At 64.8% G+C, this 16180-nt stretch overlaps 2 protein-coding genes across 6 annotated transcripts; both read right to left on the reverse strand.

The window, feature by feature from the left end:
* Nucleotides 1–1318: 1318 nt before the first annotated feature.
* On the reverse strand, nucleotides 1319–9466 carry LOC121064012. 3 transcript variants are annotated; one of them, XM_040545128.1, is made up of 12 exons: nucleotides 6869–9466; nucleotides 6155–6198; nucleotides 5820–5883; nucleotides 5447–5587; nucleotides 4677–4775; nucleotides 4388–4443; nucleotides 4152–4286; nucleotides 3884–3926; nucleotides 3570–3650; nucleotides 3345–3463; nucleotides 2734–2804; nucleotides 1319–2265 (listed from the first exon to the last, which is right to left on the reverse strand). In XM_040545128.1, exons 1-12 carry the CDS (start codon nucleotides 6911–6913, stop codon nucleotides 1934–1936), a joined length of 1230 nt encoding a protein of 409 aa, XP_040401062.1. In that variant the 5' UTR covers nucleotides 6914–9466; the 3' UTR covers nucleotides 1319–1933. The 3 variants fall into 3 exon arrangements, with proteins under 3 accessions (XP_040401062.1, XP_040401073.1, XP_040401084.1); XM_040545139.1 differs by having other exon boundaries at nucleotides 3345–3498; XM_040545150.1 differs by lacking the exons at nucleotides 5447–5587; nucleotides 5820–5883; nucleotides 6155–6198; nucleotides 6869–9466 and adding an exon at nucleotides 4952–5247.
* Nucleotides 9467–11476: 2010 nt separating this feature from the next.
* Nucleotides 11477–16069, reverse strand: GCC1 (GRIP and coiled-coil domain containing 1). Of its 3 annotated transcripts, none has more exons than XM_040545090.1 (3): nucleotides 15934–16069; nucleotides 14176–15237; nucleotides 11477–13062 (listed from the first exon to the last, which is right to left on the reverse strand). In XM_040545090.1, exons 1-3 carry the CDS (start codon nucleotides 16033–16035, stop codon nucleotides 11755–11757), a joined length of 2472 nt encoding a protein of 823 aa, XP_040401024.1. In that variant the 5' UTR covers nucleotides 16036–16069; the 3' UTR covers nucleotides 11477–11754. The 3 variants fall into 3 exon arrangements, with proteins under 3 accessions (XP_040401024.1, XP_040401035.1, XP_040401046.1); XM_040545101.1 differs by having other exon boundaries at nucleotides 15860–15966; XM_040545112.1 differs by lacking the exon at nucleotides 15934–16069 and adding an exon at nucleotides 15865–15932.
* Between the last annotated feature and the right edge of the window lie 111 nt (nucleotides 16070–16180).

Here is a 16180-nt window from a genome sequence, read left to right on the forward strand (position 1 = left end):
CACAGCCTCGTCCTCCCCATCGCCGTGTGCCCCAGCCTCTCTTCCCCCCACCTGTTTGCTCCCATTTCTCCTGGCAGAGCTTTTGCCTCCCCTGGAGCACCAGCACTGGGCTCGTTCCTGTTTCTCCTAGCCAACCTCAGCCTAATTCCTTCCTCTCCCAAACAACCGCGTGGGAGAAGTTTACACCGCAGGCACTCCTGGCCCTCACCTGGTACCACGGGAGCAAGCCCGGGGACCTCCTCCCTTCACGGCGGCTTTTGTCACACCAAAGCCAGCAGCTGGTGGGGCTGCCTGGCGGCGATTCATCCTTTGCATCCTGAATGTGTGCACCGTCCCATCCTGCCCTGCCGCCACACGAGCCATTTGCCTTCCTGCATCTTGGTCAGCATCAATGCGCTTGCATAGGTCCGTGCTCAGCAGCTGCTGGCTCAGCTACAGCCAGCTTGTGCCCGTTCCTCAACAGCCCAAACATCCTCCTGCAGCTTCACAGGCGTTATTCCCCTCAGCTGTGTGTGTTTAGCTTTGTGTTCCTCCCAAGGAGGTCAGATATCCTGCAACAAACACACATTAGTACCATTTTCACTGTCCCACCAGAGCTACATCTAATGGGCCTTTCTGCTCTGCTCTGCTCTGGTTCATGTGCCTCCTTTATGAGCCTGGACCCTCATCCCCTGTCCTCCCCCAGCACCATCTGCATTGTGATGCTGGTATCAATTTGTAATGACCTGAAATCCTTGCTTTCATTCCTGTTGGAGGAGTCCCAGTGGTCACTGGGCAGCAGGCAGGATGCTTCCAGGAGCCGCTGCCCCGTCTGCTCGCCCACCTCCCCTTTGCAGCAGCTTCTCCCTTGTACCCATCACCATGCCATGGCCCTGCAGGGCTGCTGCACTCCTCTGCTCATGGCACTTGCACCCAGCTGAGCACCGTCTCCATTCCCAGCCTCAGCAGGATTTGAGAGCCCCCCCCCCCCTCCCTTTTGTCCTTAGCAATTTTCCCTGGACCTGACGCCCCCAGGCTGACCTTTACGCGTCTGTGCTAGCTGAGCCCTGGAGCGATGGGGGTGAGCGTGGCTGAGCAGCGTCAGCCCCAGAAGTAGCAGAGGGTGAGCTGCCGACCTGGTTGTGGAGCAGAGGCACCTGGCCCTGGCAGATGTTTTTGGGCTTTGGGGTTGGAACCTGCCCCCAGCTGTGGCTCCTCCATCACTGCTGACGTGACCTTGGCCAAGAGCCTTCCCTGTGGGCAGCAAGGAGGCACGAGCTGCCCGGCTCTGCCTGCTTTAGTTGCTTGTCTAGCAGCAGGAAAGCCCAGGAGCCCCTCAGCTGTAACACGTTTATTTGTAAGCACCTTCTCTCGAGCCCTGCGGAGGACTTGGGACTGCTTGCTGGCAGAAAGTAACACTGAAACAAGACCAGACAAAACAGACAGAAGAAAGACCCGCCACCTTCCTTGGTTTAGTCGCAGTTGGTGGAAGGGCTGGGGACTGCCAAATCACCTGCACGCTGCCAGCCTCCCCCCCGGCACCTGGGTGCTTCATCACCCCACGAGCCCTCCGGCTGCAAACGGCTGGAGTCAGCAGTGGAGCGCAGCCGCGGCATCCTCCTTCCAGAGACCTTCTGCGCTGGGGCGTGGGGCTGTGCCGTGGTGCTGAGCCCTTGCTGCTCGGAGCATTTGGCTCTGCACCGGGGCTGTGAGAGTGCCAGGAGCAGCTCGGTGCTGCCTTGGGACGGGGGAAGCAGCGCAGGCGGAGGAAATGGCTGCGGCGACGTGGCCCCGGCGCAGCGCCGTGCCTGGGGGTTTTCATCTGAAGCGCGCAGGAAGCCGCGGTCGTGCTCTCGTGCAGCGACTGCGCCTGGGTTCGATGTCTGCGTGCTGCAGCCGCCTCCGGCAGCGGGGGTCTATGGGCAGACATCCCACCACAGCAGCGCTGCTGCAGCTACCACCGCGGTCGGAAACCTGCCCAGGGGACCCTGTCCCATGCCGGTGGCTCACTGCACGAACCTCTCCAGGCACGGAGGGCCGAGTCCACGAGATCCTGCCCCGCTGCGGGGAGCCGCTGGGGATGTGCAAATCGTGCTGAGGCTTCGGCGCAGCGGGACCCAGGGTGGCGGCCTAGGGGATGGCCCCCAGGGACTCGTCGTAGAAGCCCTGGAGGCCCCTGTGGTGCTGCAGGGAGGGCCGCTGGCCCACCGCCTCCCAGCGGAAGTTTCGTCTCAGCCACCCGTAGGCCAGGCTGTGCAGGAAGCCCTGCAGGGACGTGGTCAGGGCCTGCGAGGGAGGACAGGACGGGGGGGAGCCAGGCTCAGCCGCACGCAGGGCGATGTGTGGGAGGAGGTGGCCCTCCTCGTGGTGCGGCCACATGAACCAAAGCACCTGGCAGGAGCTGAGGACCCAGACATCGCCCAGCAAAACAGGGGGAGACCAGAGGCAGCCCCATGGCCACGGCGCGTCCTTGCATGGCTGAGGTGCCCAAAGCTGAGCTGGGCCTGGGGCAGCCACCAGCGAGCCGGGGCCTTTGCCCTGATTCTGTCCCGGTGGCACCGGGGGGGTGGCAGCACCCATGGAGCTCACCCTGCCCCAGGGGGGCATCACTGTGGCCAGGGGCCGGCGCGCTCCCACTCCCCTGCAGCAGCTCCCGGCTGCGCTGTCCCATCGGGGCCCCGCATCCCCTCCACTTACACCGCCAACAGGGACAAACGTCCCAGTGCACGGCCCAGGGAAGGGCTCTTTACTTACTGTAGCAACATAGAGGACAAAGACCGAGGCAGGTTTGACGCTGGTGAAGGAGAGGATGGTGAGGAGGAAGGCTGCGGGTGGGAAACAAAAAATGGTGTTGGTCCCCCCCCCATCATAAGCTTCCCTTGCCAAGTGGCAATGCTCGTCCTTTACCACAGCCTGTTGCCCATGTCACAGGGGGTCTATGCAGGACAAGCACCTACGTGTAAAACAAAGTCCTTCCCGACACGCTGCCTGGGCCTCATTGCCTCAGGTTTCTGTAAGACTGGAAGTAGAAACGGGCCCAGAAAGGGATGAGGCATTTATAAAGAACAGGGCCAAGAAACGCCATCCAGCCTCCAGCTCAGAAACGCTGCCAGAAAGGCCAGGGTGGGCTATGCCAGCTGCCTGGCTGACTTAATGCTGTGCTTTGGGGGGGGGGGGGTCCTCATGTGGGGTTTATCTAGCCATAGACCCTTGCAGACACCCTCGAGCTGTGTGCTCTTATTCAGTCCCAACTTCTTCTCCTGGCCCTGGGTGCTGCCTCAGCCCAGGACCGGGGGGGCTGGGGCAGGCACTGCGGTGGCTTTTGCCTGCCAGTTCTGGGGGCTGCCCAAACCCCCCCGACTCGCCTGGCGCCCAGCAGAGCAGGAAAACCAGCTGGAAGTAGTGTGAGACTCTGCTGACACTGCGGATGCTCCTGCCTGCGAAGCCGTCCTTCTCCAGGGCCAGCAAGGGAGCGGCGGCGTTCCTGCGGCACCAGAGCTTCACCCTGCGGTACAGGAGCTGGGCGCGGGGCAGCAGCGTCAGCCGGGGTGCACAGGATGCAGGGGCCCCGCATTCACCCCGTGGCTTACCGTGCAGCAGCTGAACACCAGCAGCAGGTACAGGAAGAAGATGATTTTCCCCTCCAGGCCCACGTCCTTCCTACCTACGTACTGAGAGGCAACAGGAAACCAGTGGGGCCATGGGCCAGCCCCGTGCGCTGCAAGCCCCTCGGCACAGGGGCAGTGCTGGAGCCGGGAGCTGCGCCTCTGCCTCTGCTTGAGTGGGGACAGCTCCGTCCCCATCCCTCCACCAGCATTTTCCCACACAACGAGCCCGCTGCCTTCCCAACCATCCTTCTAGCCCGCCTTGCAGGTGGGGACGGGACGGGACCAGCAGCGCTCACCTCGTAGCAGATATCCTGGGAACGGCGAATGAGGAGCAGGCAGCTGAAACGGCAGAGGGTGCGGGTGGTGGGCCCCTGATGCCACCGCATCGTCCCCGTGGCACTTTTTGATTCCGTCTCCCACCCCCAAACCCTTCACCACCCTGAGGTTTGCCCTGGGGGGAGCTTGTGCAGCATGGGGCTGTGGCGCGCCCAACCCGGCTGGGAAGGCGCGTGGTGCCTGCTCCTGGCCCCTTCTCGGGGCCGGGCAGCCAGGCTGGTGCTGCACCTGGAGCAGTACAGGCTGTAGGTCTCGTTGGAGCGGTTGGACGGCACGACGGGCTGGATGGGTTTTGGAGCGATGTCGGTCAGGGAGGTGCCGCGGGCGATCAGCTGTCCCAGCAGCGTCAGCGCCGGCAGCAGCCTTTGCAGGGAGAGGCGGAGGTGAAGGCGTGCTGTGCCATCCGGCACCCAGGGCAGGGCAGGATCTGTGCCGCAGGGATGGGGCCGGTGGCTGGCACCTACCAGGCCAGGATGTAGGGCAGACCCTGCCACGCGCTCTCCAGGCACCCACTCCTCTCCTGCAAGGAGGAAACCGCCGTGACCCGGCCCCGCCGGTCCCACAGCAGCTCGAGGCTCCAGCCCTGCTCTGCTGGGACCGGGCAGGACTGCAGGGTGCGGGGGATGCCAGCAACATCCCAGGGAAAGGGGCTGCCCATGGCTGCCCACGCTGCTTCCCAGGCCATCGTGGGGCTGGAGCAGCCGTGCACGGGGAGAGCGATGCCCGGCTGTGCCACATCTGGGGGACACTGACCTGCAGAGCTGCCATGTGCCACGCTCTCCAGCCGTGGATCGCACGGTAGGCTTCGTACGCGTAGACTACAACCATCAGGAATGAGACTGCATAGAAGGTCTGAGAGAGGAGAGGGAAAACAGGCTCCTGCTTAGCCCAGTGCCCCAAAGGCACCGGCCCCCATCCCTCCTCTTGCTCTGCGTGGCGACGCCTGCTGTCCCCTCTGCAGGGCTGCACGAGGAGCAGAGCTGCCCCCAAGGCGCTGAGCCCCTCCCGGTCCCTGTCCCCATGTGTACCCAAGAGGCGATAACCCCGTGGCCAGCAGGACGAGGCTGGGGCAGGAGGGGAGTGCTGCTGCCCGTGGTGGGCTCCTGCACCAGGCAGGGCAGAGAGGCGCCAGCGGCTCTGTGGGCGTGCGCAGAGCTTGGGCACGAAGGGGCGAGCACCAGGGAGAGCCACGCTCTGCCCTGCCCCAGGGCACAGGCACGGCCGTGTTGGGTTTGCCGCCCCAGGCTGGAGGAAGGGCACGGGGATGACGAGAGGGATGTGGCGGGGGCTGCAGTGCTGATCTCCCTGGGGCTGCCGCGCGTGCTTCCCCAAGGAAGCAGTCGTGGTGGCTCAGGCCTGACAAGGGGGAAGAGGAGACAGCTCTTGGCAGGAGAAATACCTCCCCACACGGGACTTCCCCAGGGATGCTCCAGCCCACAGATGGTCTTGTTTTTTCCCAGCAGTACGGGAGGAGGTGCACAGGTCCCATTAGCCCAGGTCATGGTGCGAGCTGCCCCACTCACCGTGGCCAGCATCAGTCCGTAGGGGCAGGCAGCGTACGCCGGGATGAAGAGCGGGGCTGGCAGCAGCTGGATGGTGGCCGTGCTCAGCAGCACGGCGGCAGCCAGGAAATCTGCCAGGGCCAGCAGGAACAGGGGGCGAAGCTGGGAGCCAGGACACAGCGTTAGCTCTGGCTGGCAGCACCGCCCTGGCCAGCCGCAGCCTCTCCCTGGGCTGTGCTGGGAGCAGAGCTGGGAGCGGCTCCTGCCCGCTGCGGTGCTGGTGTCCCGCACCTCTGACCCCACTGTGCCTGAAGCCCCGCAGCAGCGGTGCTGGCCCAGCTCTGCTTTGGCTTAGCCAGGACCAAAACACGTCCCCGGGGCCCGCAGCACACACCTGGATGTGGCAGCACCGCCTCCGCCGGGAGGTGACAGCGAGGACTGACGCACTGCCCACGAGGCTGGAAGAGACAGGGCTGGTGGTGAATGTCCCCGCGGAGCGGCCACGTGTGGGTGCTCTGCGTCCCCCACCCAGGCACCCTCCCTCCCTCCCATTGCCAGAAGCTTTTTGTGCAGGGACCGAAGCAGCTGAAGGTGCCTGAGCACGGTGCCGTCCCCCAAACCCACCCTAAGGGACCGTGTGCGGGCAGGACAAGCGGCTGTGCGAGGGCAGGGCCGCTGCACGCTGCCCCCACCGGCGATGTCCACAGGGGCCGGGGGGTCAGCACCCACCTGAGCAGCAGGGCCGGCACGTAGATGCACGTCAGCACAAACACCTGCGAGAGGACAGAGCGAGAGGAGCCCGGGGCCAGGCGCAGGAGGACGCAGAGCCCCAGGCACGGCCGAACTCGCTCCCACGGGCATCCCCGCCTGGTACCGGCATCACTGGGGAGCGGACAGGAGTGAGGCAAAACCAGCAACTTCCCCACGCCGTGGCTCACGGCCGCGCCCGGGGGCTGGAGCCCCTCGGTCATTGCCGGCCCATTGCTGGTGCCCCGCCAGCCCCACGAGGGACAAACCCCGCAGCCGGCGGAGCGCGATGCGACGCGGCGGCGCCCGGTTTCCCTCGCCCAGGGCTGGGGAGCGCCGCGGAGCCGCGTCCCGCTCGGGGCCGTGCTGCCGAGAGCGGCTCCCAGGCAGCGCGGCGTGGGGCTGCCGCGGAGGAACCGGCACGACGACGGCGTGAGTCACGGCGAGGAGCCGAGCGGCGGCGGCTGCTCCGGGAAACGCCGGCTCCGGCGAGCGCAAACCTGCCCAGCCTCGGCCACGCGGGCTTGGCCCTCTTGCTGCAGGGGAACCCGAGCTGCCAGCGCCCTTTTGCAGAGCCCCACAACGCATCTCCCACCCGCCCAGATCTTTGGTGCGAGGAAAGGCCCCGGGCAGGGAGGTGCGCGAGGGCTGAGCAGGGGCTGCAGCGCTCGGCAGCAGCTTTCCGCACGCCTTTACCTGGTTGTCTGAGAGCGCTGACGGACGCTCCTCTTCGTCGGCCATGGCCGGGCAGCTCGGAGCCAGGTCCCCTGGTCTCCTCTCTGCCACCGGGCACAGCCTGGGGACAGGCTGGGAGCCGAGGGGGTGGCGCTGGCAGCAGAGCCGCTCCCGCAGCCGCCTGGGCTCGCTCCTCCGCCGGGCCGTGGGACCTGGTCGCGGCTCTGGCTGCGCGGCGCGGCCGGAGGAACCTGCCCAGCCGGGGCGGCGGGCACTTCCCCGCCGACGTGCAGGCTGCTGCGTGCAAGCCCTGCGAGCAGGGAGGGGACCGGCCCCTCGCGGAGCCCAGGCGGGCGTGCGGCAGAGCCTTCGCGCCTCCCCTCGCGCACCTGGAGCAGGAACGGAGCAGGAGACGCGGCTCCCGCGGGCGCAGGCGTGAGCAGGGCCCCTTTCTGTCCCCGCGCGTCCCCGCAGCTCGGCCGCCGCTGCGAACAAGGGGGTGCCGCGTCCCCGCAGCTGCTGCTACAGGCGCAGGATGACTTCTAGGAGGAGGAGGGGAAACTGAGGCACGGCATCCCTGTGCAAGGTGAGCCCGCAGCCTGGCTGCCAGGTGGTGCCAGCGTGCCCTGGAGGCGTGCCCCTTTGCTCCGCAAGCACCGGGGGTGAGGGGAGACGGGGAGACGGGCAGGCTCAGCGCAGCCACTCAGCGCAGGATGCGGCCCCAGCGCAGGATGCGGCCCCAGCGCAGCCCCACGTGCGGCTCGCAGCAGGAAGCTCTGGCAGGGGAAGCCCACCCGTGCAGGACAGGCACTGCTGAGCGCAGCAAAACGGCTGCTGGAGGTGGGGAGAGACGAGCAAAGCGCGACAGGCACCCTGCGGGCTGCCACCGCGTCGGGAGTGGTGACCCCCGTGACAAGGGACGTTCAGGTACGGGGCGCACAGAGCAAACTCCTCCCTGTCCACGCACAGCCCCAGAGACGGGACTGGAGGCGCAGGAAGGCTGCATCCCTGCACTTGCAGGGACCCAGGAAATCAAGGGCAGCGGCTTTCCAATAAGCTGCCCCCACCACCCCCAGCCAAGCGCTGCCCCGTTCCTCCCGGGCCCAGCAGGTCCTAGCAATGAACTCCAGGCCTTTAAATGCGTCTCACGGAAGCGTGCGGACCAGGATCACCGACACCCAGAAAGCCCGGCCTTCTCCGCTCCCTTTGCTTAGGCTTGATTGCAGCCGCCGTCCATCGCAGGCTAAGTCCAGCGCGGCCCCGAACGCAACGCAGGGGGCTCAGAGCCTCCCGCAGCGCCGCCCGTGCGCCTCCAGAGACGCTGCGATCTCTCGGGAGCCCGCAGTAAGATCAGCTCGGGCCGACAAGCTGAAGCACGTCGCTTCTGTCTGTTCAAGCACGGCGTGTGCAAGAGCGAGCGCGCGCAGCCGGGCTGCAGAGCCCGCGGGTGCACCCAGCGCCTCGGTGCCGGCTCAGCAGCTCCGCGGCCCGGCTGAGCCCCGCAGTGCCCAGTGCCCGCAGTGGCAGCGTGCTGGGGGAGGCTGGGGTGCGGCGATGTGCGGGCAGCCAGCCCCCACCCAGCTCACCCCCTAGACCCCAGGTCACCAAACAGCACGCAAAGTCACGCTTCAAATACATAGATTTTAGGTTTATTTGGGAGGGCATTGGCTGAACAGAGAGGAAAGAGGGAAGGGTGTACAGGAAGGTCTGAGGGAAGGAGAGGGGCTATGGGGGAACAGAGGAAGGGACCGCGCAGCGAGAGCTGCACCGAGACGACAGCGACGGGCAGAGCCGTCGCGGTCCCGCTCCCACAGGACGAGGTTTGAGAAGCCCTGCAGTTCTAGAGGCACCGCTTGACTCCAGCTCACCAAAGGGGGACGAGAGAAGGGACACCTCTCAGCAGAGCCAACAACTGCGCCACTGACAGCTGCTTCAAAGCCTAAGACCGAACACCCCCGGAGCAAGCTCTCCGATTTCAATCCCACCGCCCCCACCGGAGCAGCACGTGGACCCCGGGGGGCCCAAGTGGCTGACGTCCCCTGCCGGCGCGCTCAGTCCGTTCCCTGCACGAAGGTACCTTCCAACATCAGGAGCCGTTCCCCGCTTGGCTTTGTTGCCCCCTTCCAAGGCCTCCAGCAGCTGCGGATTCTGCCTGGGGCAGTTTTCCCTGAGGAATTTTTGTGGAGAAATTAGCACCGGGGGTTGTGTTGGCAGGGAGGCGCCCGCAGAGCTTCGCTCCTCGCGAGCCGGCGCGCTGCCCTTCCCTGCGGCGAGGCAGGAGTTGTGGGGCAGGCTCCGGGAACTTGGCTGCCGAGGCAAGGACTGCCGGCACGGCTCTGAAGGGAAGAAGGGCTCCGTCCCGGTGAGCTGCTAAAGCTCTCTGCACACCCCGTGGCCGTGAACTGCGAGGCCCTCCAGGCTCTGACTCCCCCTGCAGAGGAGCTGCGAGGTGCTAGCGCTTCCACTTCCACCTGGTGCCAGCTCAGCGCCAGGACTCGCGAGCAGCCTGGGGACTGGTAGACAAGGCTTAACGCCCGCGACTGCAAACGTTCCCTGTACTCCGGGCCGGGGGAGCTGTGCTTCAGCACCCAAGTTCTCATTAAAACAAAGCAAACGCACGACGACAAAACCTCCTGTGTGCTTTTGCCTCCGCAGGCGAGAAAGCTCTCGGAGCTGCGGTGAGAGCCCACCCGGAGTCCTCTGCTCCCAGGCCGCGGGCACCACCCCACGTCTCCGAAAGCAGAACGTCCCTCCCCAGCTCTGACCGATTAAACCCCAGCACAAACGCTTCCTGACGGGCTTCCTCCCAGCCAGCGCAGCTCCTCCAGCCTCGCGGAGGCGGCGACGCTCCTTCCCGCTGCAGGTGACTTAGCGCCAGCGGGCGGCACTGCCGACGCGATACCTGGCACGCTCGTTTTTCCCTCCTGACCCTGCATCGCCTCCCTTACCCAAAGCCCAGGCACCGCGCCCCGGGCTTCAGGAGCGGCTCGCTGCGGCAGTGGTGCTTTGCACAGCAATCCCCTCCACACACAAGCCCCACGAGAGCTGCGGTCAGAGGCTGTGGCCCCCTGGGGCAGCCCAGGAGCCAGCTCCAGCCGAAATGTCACCTGGACTTGGTTTGGGTCTGACTTTTCGGAGCCCCAACCCCATCCCAGGGCCCTGGGTGGCCGGGGGGTGCCCTCTAGCGGATGCGGCACCCAGGGGCTCCGCCGAGCCCCCCTCAGGGTGGGCAGAGCCCCGGGAACCGAGCCTGCCCCTGGAGGAAGGTGCCTGCTCCCTCTGCTCCCAACCACCATCCCAGCAGGGAAGGCGGAGGGGCTGACGTGACCCCCCCCCCCCGTCCCAGCCCTTCAGCGGGGGAAACGCGAGCTCTGCAGGACGGAGCGTCCAGCCCCGGCGCCTCTCCTCCAGCCTGCCAGCTCCCCAGGCACCTGCCCGCAGAGCTCCAACAAGGCAAGGACGAGCAGCTTCCCACCACGGCAGGCGTTTGCACAGAGCCAGCTAGCTGCGGGGGGGCGAGAGGTGCCAGTCCCCCCCCCGGCACAGTCACAGCCGCACGGCGCAGCTCCCCGATGCCAGTGCTCGCTGACCCTTCTCGCGCCGTCCACCAATATTCAGAGCTCAGAGCTGGCTTCAGCCTTGCAGCCAGCTGCAAAAGGCGCGCCACGGACACCAACCCCCCCCCGCCCCGAGTCAGGGCTCGCAGCTCAGGTCTGCGCAGCCGGGAGCCGGCAGCTCCTGAGCAGAGCCGCAAAGAGCAGGAACGCCAGCCCCGGCCTTACAGCGGCGTACCAAGCCCGGAGGCGTTTCAAAACGCTTTGGCTTCCTCCCTGGCAAGCTCACCGATTCACAGGGAAGTTACGCGAGAACCTCCAGGGCCGTGCAGCAGCGGGCCGGGCCCCCACCCACGCAGCAAAGCACAGCCTCACTGCTGAGGCCACGCGCAGCGCTCCCAGAGCTGCCGCCTTCTGCCCCTCGCTTCCTCTCGCTTCTCCGATCCCGACAGGAGCAACGCCTCGCTCCCAAACTGAACTGCGGAGCACCAGCAGCTCCGCGGAACTCCCACGCGTTCAGAAGATGGCTGCTGAAGGGTCACGTTGCCTATTTCAGCCTCTTGCTTGGTTCCCATCGCAGGCAGGGTCAGCAGGCTGAGCTCCCTGCTCTAACAGCACCGGCACCCAGCACCTTCCGCCTCGCACCCCGCGTGCTCCCGCACAGTCACGAGGTGTCCTTAGAAAGCCCTTCCTGGGGAACACAGGGAACAGCACGGAGAGGACTCCTGGTCAGAAACGAGAGGACACCTTAACACACCGTGTCCTCTGGTGGTCCCCAGTGCTACGAGGGGCTGCTGCAGCCACTGGTACGAATCTGGTGCTAGGGCATGAGACGTTTTTAAGAAACTGCTCAAGGTTTTCTGCATTCGGATGATGCTGGTAATTAAGACCCATCCTTCTTCCTGCAGGCTTTCAGCTCGTCTTATGTGATTTTAGCACCACGTTAAGTGCTTTTTTTTCCTCCTTTTTAAATTTGAGTCACGAGCCTGCACAGCGTTTCAAGATACAAGCAAGTTCCACCCTGATAGAGCTCCTCGCCCTACGCCTGACAAGTAGAGATTTTTTTTGTTAAAAAAAAAAAAAAAAAAGCATCGGTATCTTTTTTTTTTTTTTTTTTAGTCAAATTCCAACTCAGAGCAAATCCTTACAGCAGAGAGCACTGCGACGCCACCAGAGCAGTTGGCACACTTCGTTTAAACCAGTGCTAGCAGCACTAGCTAAGCCCAGGTCCCTGCTGAAAGCTCCCTGCTCCCTCGCGCTGCTGGAAAGAGGCTGCCCCGCAGCGAGGCGGTCTTAACCAAGAACCAGAAACGTGTTACTGGGCAAGAGCGGTTAGGGATAACAACGACCGCCTCATCTCTTCCCAGAGGGCCACCAGCTGCTGTAAGCTGACTGTTTGCTGATAGTTTGCTTCTCTTCTGGGCTGAAATGCAGAATAGTCAGTATGGCAGTTAGAGTCTGCTGGCGACCGAGAGAATCCGGCAGTGTCAAAAACCTGTAGACGATGTTCTTGAGGTATTCCAGGTTGGCCCCCTCCCTGCTCTTATCTCTGAAGTTCTTCTGGATTTCGTCCTGAAGCGCCGACACCTCTTCCCGGTGCTTCTCCTCCTCAACCAGGACTTTCTCCTGGAGCCGGTGAACTTCCATTTCCAGCTTGTGCTTCTGCTTCCTCAGCGCTACGATTTCCACCTCCTTGCGAGCCAGCTGCTCCGCGTACAAGAAGAAGGTGGGCTCGCTGTTGGCAGAGAGGTGAAGAGCCTGGGGGAGGCTCTCTGAGGCATCGTTGGCTGGTGTGTCATCGCTGGCAACGTCGGCGCCCGACGCCCCGTAGGTTTTGGATCCCTGAAGCCCGGCGTAAGGCAAGGTGATGGATCTCAGCTGCTCCAACTCTTGGTCCTTTTCTGCCAGCACCGCCAGCGCCCGGTCCCGCTGCTTGTGCATCTCCTCCTCCAGCTTCAGCGCCCGTTCCCTGTAGTCCAGCTGGCAGCGCTCCAGCTCCTGCTTGTGAAGCTGCTGCAGGTGGGACAGCTCCTGCTTCTTGGCCTCCATGTCCAGCTGGTGCTGCTTCTCCGTTTCCTCCGCGGACAGCTGGAGCACGACGTACTTCTCCTTCAGGTCCGCCAGCTGTTCTTGAGCTTCCTCCAGTTCTTTAGCCAGATTGACGTCTTTGAGGGACTTGTTCTTGAGAACCACCTGTGCCCTCATCTTGTACCTTTCAAACTCTTCCTTCAGCTGCTTCAGCTCCTGCTGGTAGTACAGAGCAGTGGCCTTCTCGCCATCCGCAGCCTCGGTGCCCTTCGGCGGCTCCAGCTCGCACAGCTTCTCGATGTCCAGAGCGGGCTGGCTCTTCTTCGCCGCCGCCTGCAGGAGCTTCTTCAGCTTCTCCATCTTGTCCTTGAGAACGTTCACATCCAGGTTGGCTTCCTCTACGCTGACGTCCAGCGGGGAGCGGCTGGAAGCGGCGACGGCCAGGGTTTTGTTCTCCTGGTCCAACTGCACGATGCGGTCCTTCAGCTTCTGAATGACCAGCTGGTCCTTCTGCTTGGCTTTCTCGTACGTGCCGAGCAGCCCCGACACCTCGGAGACCCGGCCCTCCAGGTCGGCCACTCGCTGCTCCTCCATCTGGGCGTGCTGCCGGAGCTGCTCCTCGGCCTGCGCGGTCTGAGAGCAAAGAGACACGGCAGGGGCAGGTTATCTCAGCGCTCCGGGCACGAGGGCTGCAGTTACACAGGGGCTTGGCGCTGCCCTGCCGACCTCCAAGCAAGCGCGGGGCCAGCCCGTCCCCTAACCCCCTCCGTGAGCCCCCACCCCGCCACGCCTGTCTTTAAAACGGGGATTCCAGGACAAAATAAAATAATAAAACAAAAAACTTGGTTCTGCTCCCTGCTCTGCAGAACTGCTGTTAGCAGCACGATCCGCGCTGCGGTAGGTGTGCGGGGGGCGGGAAGCAGCAGGCTCATGCCGCAATCTGCTACAGGATTTTCTAAAACGCGCACGTGCCCTAAGCTTGGATATATCCCAGTGCAATTCACCTAAATGCTGCGCCCTGTGCCAAACGCAGCGCTCCCTGTACTTGCCTCTCGTCCTTCCCTTGAGCTCTCCAAGCTCCACCCGGGCCTTCAACGGCGCAGGTCCGGGGAGCCCCTGGGCCAAACTGCTCCGCGTGGGTCCCACCCGTGCAGGTGGGCGATGCCACCAGCCGCACAGCGCCTTCCACGCGGCCCCGTCCGCACCCCTGCGGTCCGACAGGCTTTGTCAGAGAAGCCGTGAAGCCCACACAAATCCCTCATCAGCCGTGCTGCAGCACAAACGAGGGGAACGCCGATTCCCCTGGCTTTCTGCCTAATCCTCCCCATTTAGGGAGGGTTAGTTAGAAGTTATTTCCCTCTGTGAGCTACTGTAAGGGTGCCTTGCATTGCACTGAAGTACTTTACAGAGACGAGACCGTGCTCGTTGTCACAGCAGGCCAGAGCAAAGGTCTCTCCTCCCAGCCCGGCCACACCAGAGCCGAACGAGGCTGCCGAGGACAGGCACGGCGTAACCACACCCGGCGGCCACCACCCGACTCGCGCACCGAGTCACCAACAGCTCGCATTTTCCTCAGGCAACATCATCCCGTCAAAGCAAGCAATGATGTTCTCCTGCTACCAACCTCCTGGACTTTGCAGGATGGGGCAGGGGAGGGGAATTTGAGCTCCTCCAGCCTCAGACCCTGCTCCCGGTGCTGCCGCTACACCGCCCAGAGCGAGCTGCTCCAGGGCCCGCAGGAATTACCTTCCGCATCTCCTGCAGCAGCTGCGACTGGAAGTGGTTCTTCAGGCTGGCCATCTCCTCCTGCAGATCCTGGACCCGGGGGTCTGGCTTCTTCCTCTCTTCCTGAACGGCCTGCAGCTCTCTCTTCAGGTCTTCCACCTCCTGGCTCAGCTGCCTGATCTGCAGCTCGTACCCCTCCGCTCGGTCGGCCACGCTCACCCTCCCGGCCAGCGCCTCCCTCGTCTCCTCCAGCTTCAGCTCCGCGTCCTGGCGCAGAGCCCGCTCGCTCTGCAGCAGCTTCTGCAGCTCCCGCAGCATGACGGCGTGGTCGCTCTGCTCCTGGGCCCGGTCGTGCTGCTGCGTGATCAGACGGGCTTTGGTCTCGGCGAGCTGCTCCTGGACGGACCTCAGCTCCGTCTCCAGCCTGTCGGTCTCGTCCTCTGCCTTCTTAATGGCATCATCCAGGTCCTGCTTCATCTTCTTCTTGTCCGCCTGGTACGAGGCTTCCATGCGGGACTTCTCCTGCGTCACTGTTGACAGCGCGCTGGTCAGGGTGGCCAGCTGGGTCTTCAGCTGGAGCACTCTTTTGTCAGCCTCGGCAGCAGCAGGGGGAACATCCCCGCTGCTCGTGCTGACGCCGCTCTCCGAACCGTTTGTCTCCTCTGATTTAAGAGAGGGGGCTGCCGCTGCGGGCTTCTCATCCTCAGTCCCTTGCTCACCCTTGGTGCTGGCCAAACTGGCGGCTGTGTCTGCGCTGGTAGCCGTCCCCACGCTGTCTTCGCTGTGAACCGAGCTCTTGTCATCGGCAGAATCGGCAAAGGAAGAGCTGGAGCTAGCCACGGACGCGGGCTGAGCGCTGCTCAAGCCAATATCTGCCTCGTGAGACGCGGACAATACTTTTAAGCTGGCTTCCAAGGCTTCCTTCTCATTGATCAGGCTCTTGTAGGCTATCACGACATCCTTCAGCCGCGCCTGGTAATTAAGGAGCTGCTTCTTCTGTGACTCGATGGTCTCCAGAAGATCTTTTTTACTTGGGCCGCCTCCGAAGTTCATGCCAAACTTCTCCATGACTCCTCGTGCGATCTGAAAGGAAAAACACGGCACAAAGGCTGAACGAACGGCACAGGCACGTTTGTGACCAGCGGCAGCACGTGGCCGGTCACGACCATCGTGCCCACGGCCCCCAGACCAGCACAGCGAGTGACTGCAGCGCACTTTCCCCACGCACTGAACCCTACGCAAAGGGCCCGAAGGCCCCGGGGGCTGCAGGTCTCGGTGCTCTGCCGGGGAGCTCAGGGCAGCCGTGCTACAGCCTCGGCGCCTCAGGCTTCTCAGCCGGGCTCACACAACGCCCCGGGCTGGAAGGGGCCCTCGGGGCTCCCCGAGCCCAGCCCCCAGGACCCCAGAGACCCCCCCCCAAACCCAGACCCTGTGCCCGACGGCCCTCCTTGACCCCTGACAGGCCTGGTGCCGTGCCCAGCCCCCGGGGGGCCCGTCCCAGCCCCCGACCCCCTCAGGGCGCAGAACCCTCCCCTCACACCCCCCCCGGCCCAGCCCCACGCCGTCCCCTCGGGCCCTGCCGCTGTCCCCAGGGGGCAGAGCTCAGCGCCCGGCTCCCCGTGAGGGAGCTGCGGCCGCCGTGAGGCCTCCCCCCCCCCCCCCGGTCCCCTCGCAGGCCCCGGTCCCCTCTCGTCCCCCCCCTCACCTCACCCCCGGGCCGCGGGGCCGCTGCCCACCGCGCACGCGCAGGACGCCCCCCTCCCAACCACCGGCGCTCACCGCGCATGCGCGGGGTTGGACGGCCGGGCCGGGCTTCACGCTGCGCACGCGCTGCTGGAGCCGTGCGGGACGGCGCGGCGGAAAGGGGGGTTCAGCGCGCATGCGCCACCCCGCCCCCGCGGCCTCCGCGCCGGGTGCCGATGAGGAGTCGGCAGCGAGCGGCCGTGCGGGGGGCGGGGCTAACGCAGCGGGGGGCGGGGCTAGCATCTGAGGGGGCGCGGCCTGTGGTGTGAGGGGGCGGGGCCCA

This window comes from Cygnus olor, chromosome 1, assembly GCF_009769625.2.
Source record: "Cygnus olor isolate bCygOlo1 chromosome 1, bCygOlo1.pri.v2, whole genome shotgun sequence".
Classification (NCBI taxonomy): Eukaryota; Metazoa; Chordata; class Aves; order Anseriformes; family Anatidae; genus Cygnus; species Cygnus olor.

What these genes read in the sequence shown, in the direction of transcription:
- GCC1 (XM_040545090.1), bottom strand. Translation starts at nt 16,035, where the DNA reads ATGCGCGCTGAACCCCCCTTTCCGCCGCGCCGTCCCGCACGGCTCCAG. An exon ending in TCCAACCCCGCGCATGCGCG is followed by an intron (nt 15,238 to 15,933) that starts GTGAGCGCCGGT and finishes TTTTCCTTTCAG; the next exon opens with ATCGCACGAGGAGTCATGGA. An exon ending in TGCTGCAGGAGATGCGGAAG is followed by an intron (nt 13,063 to 14,175) that starts GTAATTCCTGCG and finishes CTTTGCTCTCAG; the next exon opens with ACCGCGCAGGCCGAGGAGCA.
- LOC121064012 (XM_040545128.1), bottom strand. Translation starts at nt 6,913, where the DNA reads ATGGCCGACGAAGAGGAGCGTCCGTCAGCGCTCTCAGACAACCAG. An exon ending in GTGCCGGCCCTGCTGCTCAG is followed by an intron (nt 5,884 to 6,154) that starts GTGGGTGCTGAC and finishes TGTCTCTTCCAG; the next exon opens with CCTCGTGGGCAGTGCGTCAG. An exon ending in CCTGCTCTGCTGGGCGCCAG is followed by an intron (nt 2,805 to 3,344) that starts GCGAGTCGGGGG and finishes TCCCACCCGCAG; the next exon opens with CCTTCCTCCTCACCATCCTC.